The sequence below is a fragment of the Sardina pilchardus genome, chromosome 8 (genome assembly GCF_963854185.1).
Source record: "Sardina pilchardus chromosome 8, fSarPil1.1, whole genome shotgun sequence".
Lineage (NCBI taxonomy): Eukaryota > Metazoa > Chordata > Actinopteri > Clupeiformes > Clupeidae > Sardina > Sardina pilchardus.
The window spans coordinates 5,573,511-5,584,218 of record NC_085001.1 but is presented as its reverse complement, the minus strand read 5'-3'; the positions used below and the strand labels follow the sequence as shown (position 1 = coordinate 5,584,218).

Sequence of the window (10,708 nt, the reverse complement as noted above, 5' to 3'; positions counted from 1 at the left end):
TTGTCACAGGACAGACAAAAATACTAATCATGAATAAAGTATTATCAGTCAGGGAAATGGGTAGTCAAGCCAAACCAACATGCATACTCACAAACTACCGTGAATGTCCAGAAACTAGGCACTGAAGACTGACAGAGGCTGAAAATTGAAAGAGATTACACTGAGTTTCACCCTGTTTGACCTGAAAACCTTTGTTGACTGCAACAGACGTGCTCAACGAAATTATACAGACAATATAATAAACTCAGAGAATGTCGAGTAGAGGCATAAAACAATTCAAACAAAGAGGTATAAGGTCTCTGTTATGACTGTCACAGGTCGTGAATTACAACAGTGTATGTTTCTCCCAAAGAAAGCCTTTGGCTACTTGACCACTCCACCCCCAACAACTACATGGTAACCAATCAGGACACGTGTACTGAGCAGTGGCGCTCTCAGCCACGCCTCTTACTAAAGAAGGAAACAAACAGTGAGACTGAAGATAGGACAGGGAGAAAGGGTTCATGCGAATAAATCCCCGTCGCCCGGACCGAGAGAACAAGGAGAGGAGAATCCCTATTTACAAGCAAATTTCCTCGCATTTGAAAAAGCCTAATTCCAGCTTTTGTGTATATAGTTCAAATTGACGGGTGAGTACACGTATCAGTGTTTTTTATCTTTCTCTCTCGATGAAATGGCTCGCTTGTTTTTGTCATATAAATTCTATTGACGTCCATGGAAGAGGAGAACCGAGACAGATTAATTCAGTTAACGTTAGACTGAGGATAATGTTGTCGAGAAGCGACGATTGCCTGCTAGGTCATGTCTGTAAAGAAACATAAACGTACTCTTTAACTGTAAATAATGTTAAATCGCGACTTTTTTGTCAATTGTTCGTGTTTGTGACTAACGTTAGCTCGATAATATTAATAGCTCGCGACCTTTTGTTGAATGCAGCATCTGCCTAGCCAAGTCATCAGGCGGACGGGTGGGTCCTGGTAAACAAAGTCTCTCAAGTTGTCACCACCTCTAGAAAGATCACAAGCCCTCGAACGTGACTAGCCACGGGAAGCGCAAAGCACGGGACGTACCCAAGCGGTCGCGTGTTTAGTAACTTGGATTGCCGTGAAAGGCAAATCTGCTGTTCTTAAAACACTCAGTAATTTCCCAGGTCTATCTTATTATGTAACGTTAAACCAAGCTCTGTATTGAACGTCACCATTGCTTTCAACGAGCAACACGTAAAGAACAATTTCAATAAATCCTTTGCAAAATAAGGACAAATGTTCCCAAAACGTAACTGTTCTAGCAGACTGAAATAATAATGTGTAACGTCACGGTATGGCGTTAACGTTAGAGAGGTTTGCTGCCGCAAGAAGCTAACGTTAACCATTTAACCTTCGGCGAGGTAGCTTTGCTAACGTTGTCTAGTGAAATGAGAGACTAATGTGTAATGTTGGTATCGAGCGAAGTGAGTTGGCATTACATCCCCTAACCTTTCAAGAGTTTGCTCTTGCTAGGTAGCCTACCTACCCATTCTGGACAGATAGCTAACGTTAGTTAGCATTCATAGCAGATGGATGGAACAAGTCAGTCCAACCTAAGGTTTAACCAGCTAACTTAGCTAGCGTTACCTGGCATGCATAGCATAGCGTTACACTCACCAAACGTCGATGACTTTTAACGAAATGTTTCAATCAGCAAACACTTGATCTCTAGCTATAACGTTACTGTCAGGATTATTTGGCTAGCTATCAAATGTTACCCCGCATTCACTTTAGCCTGCAAGGTTCTCCTATCCATTCTAGTCGAAGGGAAATAAATCTGTTGTCTGCCTCTGATGTCAACACAACAACGAAGAGACGTCCATAAAAAAGGACTATTACTGAAAACATGTTTGTACAGCTCCTCGCGTTCACTGCTAAGTAACGTTATGTCAACATTTGCATGCACTTGCCAGGTAGCTTGCATTTCCATCGAGTCCACGTTAACGTTATTGTTCTGGAAATATCGTAGTTTGTAGATTCTAGCTGGACGTAGTCTATGGGCCTAAGCGGTGCTTGGCCATCTAAGTTAAATGGGAAGGAGTCAGATTTTTTTGTTTACACTCTACGGACCATGTCACACTGCCTGAGTCACCAAATGCAGCTGTTGTTGACTGGGCCTTGTTTTTTCTCCCCAGATCGACGTATTTACCTCAGCGATGGCTCAAGAGACGAATCAGAGTCCCATACTGTGTACCACCGGCTGTGGTTTCTACGGCAACCCAAGGACCAATGGCATGTGCTCGGTTTGTTACAAGGAGAACATAAACCGACAGCAAAGCAGCGACCGTATGAGCCCCATGAGTCCCTTAGGTAAGTACCTTTCTGGCTGCAGAATCAATGCAGTCGTTCATTCTGACTGTCTCTAACTGCCCCAAAGCCAAGTCACCTGCATTAATCTGGCTTGAGGAAATCAGCTAATGTTTACCCTCGAAAGACCTCCCCCTACCTCTGTTTTGTAGGATGAATGAGTTTCTGCATGAAAGTCCTGATCAGTTTATGTTTGTGATTAAATCAAGTCATTCATCTCAGAGTCCTTACCAGGTCCCAGGGATTATATGAACAAAAGGATACGTGTGTGTGTGTGTGCGTGAGTGTGTGCATGCATGCATGCGTGTGTGTGTGTGTGTAAAAGAGAGATGGGGGAAGATGCCTCCTTCGTTTCCAGTCTTCCATCTCAATTTGTGCTGTGCTAACAAGGGAATCAGTGGCTGACCATCTCTTTGCTTCATCTCAGGTGCTGCTGGTAGCCCAGCAGCAGAGGCCATCCAGAGACTAGAAGCCAGCTTAAGCAAAGCTGCTGAAGCCCCAGCCATGCCCAACGCAGACACCACCAGAGAGTAAGAGCACCCCCATCCAGCAACTGTTTGTACACAAACTGGTTGAATTAACAAATGCAAAGCATAGATCTGTTTAAGTTAACCTGTCATTTTGTGATACGATTGCATAGAGCTGAATGTTGTGGGTTTTCAGAGATGATGGTGGAACAGGGTATCAGAATTGGCCCACTGTTCTAATATGGAGTCCTGCTGTGCCTGATCTAGTTTTCTCTCTCTCTCTCCCTCCCTCTCCCCCGTCTCTCCATCTCAATCTCGGTGTCCTGCTCTGCCCTATTTTGGTCTGTGTAGAACTGTCCCAGCAGCCTCGTTGCCTGTGACACAGCAGATGACTGAAATGAGCATCTCCAGAGAAGAGAAGGTCACGTCGCCAAAATCGGAAGTTGCAGAGCCAGGTAATTTGAGCTTTTTCCACATGCACAGAAATCAATTTGATCAGGAGTGGCCATTAGGAGAAAACTGCTCATGTGTAGATCAATTCTTATGTATTAATGATTGCTTAATAAAGATAATGGACACATGGTTTTACCATGGCGTTACTCGGTGTTCAGTTCAATAACAACCTAATGGCACGTTTCTAAATAACGATCCAGATCTTGACAAACACCCTGTGAAGTGATTCTGAATTGAGCATAATGTAAAAAGGTGGCGAGTGAGTGTGAACTTACACGACCTGAACCCTGGTCTGGGGCCAAAGAAAGGGCTGTATTGTTATACTGTACATGGCCAGTGCATTCGCTATTCAAAGACCGGAGCTAATCTACTGCTTCTAGCCTATGGCAGGTAGGCCTTATCATCTATTCTCAAAAAGGTTTCCTTCCAAACACACCGTCGCCATTTGCATATGACCTAGCTATTCGTGTGAAGTGACATAACGTCTGTGACCATCCACCACCAACAAGCACAGTTCTTAAGTGTACTGTATGTACAATATGTGTATACTAAAATGATATTTTTATATTCATATATGACAAGAACAAGATTGCCCTGCCCTTGTAGGCCAGACACTTTTGAGGTTTGTTGTTATTTTGGGACCTCTCTGTTTCCTCTCTCTGCCCTGTCTGTCTGTGTGTGTTTTGTCTCCAGCCCACAGACATTAAGATTAAGCTCCTCTAAAATAGGCCGCTTTTAAATCACATCAAGGTGCACGTTGTCAGTGCAGGTCCCCGGCCAAAACCGCTCGGCTTCAGGCTACTGCACTCTTAAATCCCCGCCACCCTAAGAGCGTCCAACGAACCTGGACACCTCCAGTGCCTCATCCCTCTACGCAATGGGCTCTACTCTGGCTTTTCACTCCCAGTTTTATAACACATGGCTACACACACACACACACACACACACACACACACGCACACACCACCACCACCACCACACCACACAGACAAGGGCTAGAGATTGCGTTTCATTTGCTTAGTCAGTGTGACAGTTATTTTTTTTCTCTTTAACAAATGCAAATGTGCCCCCCCCCCACCCCACCCCTTCCCTTTCCCTTTCTCTCTGCAGTTGTCACCCAGCCGAGCTCCTCCTCCAGCCTTGCCCTTGCCCAGGCCTGTGACGAGACCAAGGCCCCTGAGCTGCCCAAGCCCAAGAAGAACAGATGCTTCATGTGTCGCAAGCGGGTGGGACTAACAGGTGAGCCCTGAGCCCTGGCTGGCTTGTCTTTGGATGCTTTGGTTGGCCCCTCGGACATTTTTCTTTCTGTCTTCATACCACATGTCTCATTGTTTTTGCTCTTCTGCCTTAAGGTTTTGACTGCCGGTGTGGGAACCTGTTCTGCGGGCTCCATCGATACTCCGACATCCACAACTGCACGTATGACTACAAGGCGGAGGCTGCTGCCAAGATCCGTAAGGAGAACCCCGTGGTTGTGGCAGACAAGATCCAGAGAATATAAGCTCTCCCCCACCTGGGAGAATGTTGGGAACTTTGATCTGAACACTGGCGTTGGAGTGGCTAATGGACAATTAGTTTTTTTTCTGAGCGAAAGAAAACTTTTTTTATGTTTTGAGAGAATGGTGCACGTGCAGCGATCTTAATTGTCTCTTGTTTGTTTTTTTCGTTCCTGTTTGTTGTTATTGTTTTTTTTTTTGAAGGGGGGAGGGTGTTTTCTTTTTTTAGTTTTTTTGGTTTGTTTCGTCCTTTTCCTCTCCTCCCTTCGTGTGTTTGTTTGAATAGATTGTTGCTTTTTTCCCCCTTTTAAACCATAGTCATTATTTCCGTACGTGTTGCATATTTGGCCAGGACACTTTTCAGGGAAGATGGAACAATGTTGCCCCCTCCACAACGATCGCCATCTCGATTGACGGGTCCGAAGCAGTCTGAGAATGCTGTGTGCCAAAAATGCGGACGTTTACTCGGGTGGCCCCGCGGACCAGGATGCAGCCTCGCCCCGGCACCTCTCCTCCGACCCTCCGTTATTTTTAGCCTTTGTGCTCCAGGGGCAGCATCCGCTGTGCCGAGTTTCAATCCGTTGGTTAGATGAGCGTCATTTGATTATGAAAGCCAGTGAGAGGCCATCTTGTAACGTGGAGCGAGCCATCGAGGTGTGAGAACGGCTGAATGTGGACCTGTGCTCTCCTCTCCTCCAGGAAAACACATCTCTCTCTCTCTCTCTCTCTCTCTCTCTGTCCCCTCTCGGGCAGGTCAGCGGGCGAAAGCTCCCGTGTCCTGCCAGTTAAGTGCTTAGTGGCGCCTGTCCATATTTAATCAAGCTATCGCCGCTTGACTTTCCTGAGGAGCTCCCGTCTCAGCCTCGTCTGCCTGTTGGAGACCGAGTCGAGGCTCCGCGTAGACTAACGATCGAAACTGACGCCTGAAGGGCTGTGCTGTCGATTTGAGGAACATGCTTTCCGAAAAAAAAAAGAGCAGATTTTTCTGTGAAGATGCTGATCTAGGACCTGGCTTATTTGAGAAATCCTTTAATGTTCAGTTGAAGCCCAGGAATGTGTGAAGAACTGGGGGTCATTGACAATAATCTTCATCTTAATTGTGAGTAAATGTATTTGTCATAGTTTGTTTTTCTTTGAGAGTGAGTATTACACATATTTTGAATATGTGAGCAGGTACGGTATGTAACCATGGTGTGCGTGTGTATGAGTGCTCGTTTTTTTATAAAGCTCTTCTCCATATCTTGACTCAAGCTGAATTAACCTGGAATAGGCTTGCCATTTTGGTTTGTTTGTTTGTTTGTTCACTAAGAAACACAATAGAAAAAGAATTGTATCGCTACAGTAGTTCTTCCACTATGGACTTTTGGGCTGTTTCTTGGTGTCTTCGTGTTTCGCCGTCCTTTCCCATACCTCTGGTAGATTTGTGTGCGTCATGTACATAAACAAACCTCACTGTTGGTTTTCTTTCACTCATTTAGGGCTGGCTTCAAAAGAAAAGAATTGTATGTATCCGTTTTGAGTTTTACTTTCACCTGTTAGGTATATGCAAATTTGTACAAAGGAAAAAAACAACAACTTACCATGTTCATATTTATGTAATACATATAACCGTGTTATCTGGCATTAAGGTAAACATAGTATCCTGTAAATAAACTGATGTACAGAGATGTCACGGAGTCTGATCTGGTGGTGTTACTGTGCTGAAGGTGAGATGTAATTCCAAGTGCATGGGTTAGCGGCAAACCTGAGTAAGGTGAACTCGACGGTAAACCTCCTGAAAGTTGAGACCTCTGGCTTCAGTCTCCTAGGAAAGGTCTCCTGCAAAGCTACAGAGATCTACTTTTTGGAGATTTACTGCAAACTGTTAGGTTTTGCATTTCTACGTGCCGTAGAAATGCCCTTCTCTGGTGTGAGTCACGAGTGACTTTAGATGCAGAGTGTGCTGCTGACCCACCTGTCACTTGCATCAGGACGTGTGTCTGTGTGTGTCTGTGTGTGTCTGTGTGTGTGTGTGCGTGTGTGTGTGTGTGTGTGTGAGAGAGAGAGAGAGAGAGAGAGAGAGAGAGATGGAGAGTAATGCTGACCCACCTGTCACGTGCATCAGGACGCTTGTGTGTGTGTGAGACGGCCTGTGTTGCTGTGGCAGCTGCTCTTGATGTCGCTAGCCGCGACCCTATGAACGGATTAAGGGAGTGTGAACCAACCTTCCTACAGCACCACCCCCACCTAACACACACACACACACACACACACACACACACACCTCTCTTTGTGTGTACGCGTGGAGAAGGGGGCAACAGGGACAAAGTGACGCTGACCTGGGAACAGCTGTAGAGGTGTCTGTGTCGGCCGGCCCCTGAGGAGTGAGGACAGGTGCTGCTGCCGCTGCAGTCAGACAGACCCAGAGCCCCCCCTCCACACTCGCAGCACCTCCTGGCCAGCTCACGCGTGCACACAGCGGCCTCTGAGGCGCGGAGCAGCGGCCACTGCTGCGACTACTCTGCTCTGCTCTACTCTACTCCATTCTACTCTACTACTCTACTCATCTCTGCTCCGCTCCGCTCTATTCATCTCTACTCATCTCTATTCTACTCTACTCTACTCTACTCTACTCTACTCTACTCTACTCTACTCTACTCTACTCTAGTCTAGTCTAGTCTAGTCTAGTCTAGTCTAGTCTACTCTACTCTACTCTAGTCTATTCATCTCTACTCTACTCTACTCAATTCAATTCAATTCAATGGAGCTTTATTAGCATGACTGTTTGCACAATGTTGCCAAAGCTAGTGTAACAGCTAGTGTTACTCTATTCATCTCTATTCTACTCTGCTCTGCTCTGCTCTGCTCTGCTCGACTCGACTCGACTCGACTCGACTCGACTCGACTCATCTGTACTCTACTCTACTCTACTCTACTCTACTCTACTCTACTCTACTCTATTCTCCTCTACTCTACTCTACTCTACTCTACTCTACTCTACTCTACTCTACTCTATTCTCCTCTACTCTACTCTACTCTATTCTCCTCTACTCTACTCTACTCTACTCTATTCTACTCTACTCTACTCTACTCTACTCTACTCTACTCTACTCTACTCTACTCTACTCAGCCTCGCCGGCCAGCTGTCTGTCTGTGTCTGGGCTCCATCATCCGCAGCTTGTTTTCTCTCTCTCTGTGCACCCTGTTCCCTGCATCCCTCATACACTCTCTCTCTCACACTCTCTCTCTCTCTCTCTCCCTCTCTCTGTAGTGCTTAGAGGCAGGGGGATAGTGTCAGCGCATGTGCTTGTGTGTGTCGGAGGGGGAGCCAACACCAGGCTCTGTGTGTGACGTCACAGTGACGGCCTGTGACAGATGTGGTGAGCACATGAATGGGCCTCAGTGCGTTCGCTCAGGGAGGGGACGGGCGGGCAGGCGGGGGGGGGGGACGGGCGGGGGAGGTCACGACCCCACAGTGGGAGGTGAGCTTAGGGAGAAGCCAGATGCAGTTATCACATGATTTCATATGGCGGACGACTGGCAAGCAGGTTATTTAATGGGCTCCTCTGCCATGGCCTCGGCCCCAGCAAGTGAGTAATGGGGCCACGTGCCATTCTAGAGATGTAGGGATGGAAAGGGGAGAGGATGGAGGGCACCAAGACACTCGAGTGCAGACCGCCAGTTTAAAGTGGAGCTCAAGAGTGCCATTTCAGTTTAGAAACACTCCACGATGGCTGCTGAATCTCCGAGTCAAATTCAGATCAATATCTAGTGAAGTGGTCCATGCATGGGTTACACTGTGAAAGCCTCACAATATCTACTTATATTTGTGTTGGATTTATATTTAACTTTATATTTATTTGATTTGATTCGGATGTGTATCTCAAGCTGTCTATGCTCCCCTGTAAGGCAAGAGCTCGTCAGGAAGGCTGGGGAGGGTCAGTATGGTGCGGAGGGCGTGTGTGGGGAAAGGGAGAGTGAGAGTGGAGAGTTCAAGCAGTAGTCAGGGTTCATGGTGGTGATGGGGAGCACCAGATGACGTGTGTGTAGTTCTCCACCTGAATGACACAATGTGCGCGCGCGCGCGCACACACACACACACACATACACACACACATACACACACACACACACACACACACACACACTTAAATGGAACTTACTCATCATGCACTCTCTCATGTTTTACAGAGGGAGAGCCAACAGCACACACACACACACACACCCACACTCACGCTTACTCACCTTCTTCCTGGACTCTCCAACACACACACACACACACACACACACACACTCTCTCCTTCCCTCTCTCTGCCTGTCGTATACCTGAAAGCACGATTAGCCGTAGCTTTTACAGCAGGAGTATTTTAAGGTCCTGTGCCACGCCGAGACAAGAGGATGAGCTGGAGTTGGAGGAGTAAGACTCTGTTAGGAGATATGAGTTCAGTGGTATTCGAGGACAGGAGGGGGGGGGGGGGGGGTTCTATCGGCGGGCGATATGAGCTCAGAGGCATTTGAGGAGAGGGTGAGAGGGTGAGGTGGTGACGCCACTGGGTGGCAGTGAGCACAGCGGAGGCCATTGAGCCCTCCAGATTAGATGAGGACAGGATTACAGGAGATTTGGGTAGTTCATTGAGTAGTCGACGCGTACGCAGAAAGAGAGAGAGGGAGAGAGAGAGAGAGAGAGGGAGGGAGAGAGAGAGCTGTCTGCTCTTTGGGTTGCCCTGGATTAAGGAGTCTCCTCCCACTGTACCATTCATCTGTTTTAACACTACTTGTTTTGAGAGGCACAGACATTTTGCTGTGGCTGCTTTCAGCTGCCTCATGTTGGCCCGTAGCCTGGTTGGTGAACTCTGTCTCTGTCATTTGCCAAATCCAATATGTGAGTGCAATCAAGCTACGGGAAAGTGTGAGTGGTGTTGGTGTGTGTGGGAATGTTTCTGAGAATGCTTGGTGAAGTCTAGTCAAGGACCCTTCAGCCAGACTAATCTGGCTTGGGCTGAGTCAGCGCTTCAGTGACTCAAACGTGCGAGGAAGCAAAAAAAAAAAAAAAAAAAAAAACCTCACACACACACACACACACACGGAAGGGGAGGGGAGGGCAGGGGAGGAAAGAGGCAGAAAGAAGGAGAAAGGTCCGTGTGACGCCAGCGTCGGCTCTGAGCTGGCCCCGCCTGGTTCACACACTCTCTCCGCCCATCTGCCCGCCCACTCACATGGTCTCAACTCATGCCCTGTTCTGTGGTGTCTCATTCTTTCGTCCTCTCCCTCTCCCTCGCTCTCCTCTCCTCCCCCTCCTCTCTCTCTCGCTCTCTCGCTCTCTGGCTTCCCAGTGCAACCCCTCCCCACGCTATCTAGTTGTTGCACACTCCTCTGCTTATTTTGACACTTTGTCTCTCTCGCGTACTGCAATTTTGGAGTACACAGGCATTTTGCAATATGGTATGTGTGAGAGGGCGAGGAACTCTCTGACAGATGGTGAAGTGACGAGCGTGTGGGATGTTATCTGCTCAGTGACACCTACGACACCTCTTGAACAACCTCCCAAGAATGTAAAGTAGAATGATGAAATCTGAGGTGAAAAACAGCAAGACGTTCTTTTTTTCCCCTATTTTCCCTGGTAACATGTGGTTGTAAATATTTCTGAATGGTTTGCCAGTTTCAAAACGGGATGTTTTCTGTGGTTCTAGAGAGAGAACTGCAGAAAGAGAGAGAGAACTGCAGAAAGAGAGAGAGAGAGAGAGAGAGAGAGAGAGAGAGAGAGTTGGGGTAAGAGGGGGGGAAATGGGGGAGTGAGAGAGAGGGAGAATGGGTGAGGTTGTGTAGTTTAGCGTGAGTGGCTAATGTTCAGCTGGTAATTGCTGCAGATCATGCTTGGATGAAGAGAATTGTTTGTTTCTTCCTCAAAGCCACTCAGCAGGCCAGCTTGGCCAGGAGTACAGTCCCCCTGATTATTCACACTGAACAAGGGTGAGGGCAA

General features: G+C 47.3%; 1 protein-coding gene across 1 annotated transcript; it reads left to right on the top strand.

The window, feature by feature from the left end:
* The first annotated feature begins 485 nt into the window (after nucleotides 1-485).
* On the top strand, nucleotides 486-6,421 carry zfand5a (zinc finger, AN1-type domain 5a). Its single transcript, XM_062542471.1, has 6 exons — nucleotides 486-629; nucleotides 2,162-2,336; nucleotides 2,761-2,863; nucleotides 3,152-3,255; nucleotides 4,364-4,492; nucleotides 4,606-6,421. Exons 2-6 carry the CDS (start codon nucleotides 2,183-2,185, stop codon nucleotides 4,752-4,754), a joined length of 639 nt encoding a protein of 212 aa, XP_062398455.1. The 5' UTR covers nucleotides 486-629; nucleotides 2,162-2,182; the 3' UTR covers nucleotides 4,755-6,421.
* Nucleotides 6,422-10,708: the final 4,287 nt, after the last annotated feature.

What these genes read in the sequence shown, in the direction of transcription:
- zfand5a (XM_062542471.1), top strand. Translation starts at nt 2,183, where the DNA reads ATGGCTCAAGAGACGAATCAGAGTCCCATACTGTGTACCACCGGCTGT. An exon ending in AACGCAGACACCACCAGAGA is followed by an intron (nt 2,864 to 3,151) that starts GTAAGAGCACCC and finishes TGGTCTGTGTAG; the next exon opens with AACTGTCCCAGCAGCCTCGT. An exon ending in ATCGGAAGTTGCAGAGCCAG is followed by an intron (nt 3,256 to 4,363) that starts GTAATTTGAGCT and finishes TTCTCTCTGCAG; the next exon opens with TTGTCACCCAGCCGAGCTCC.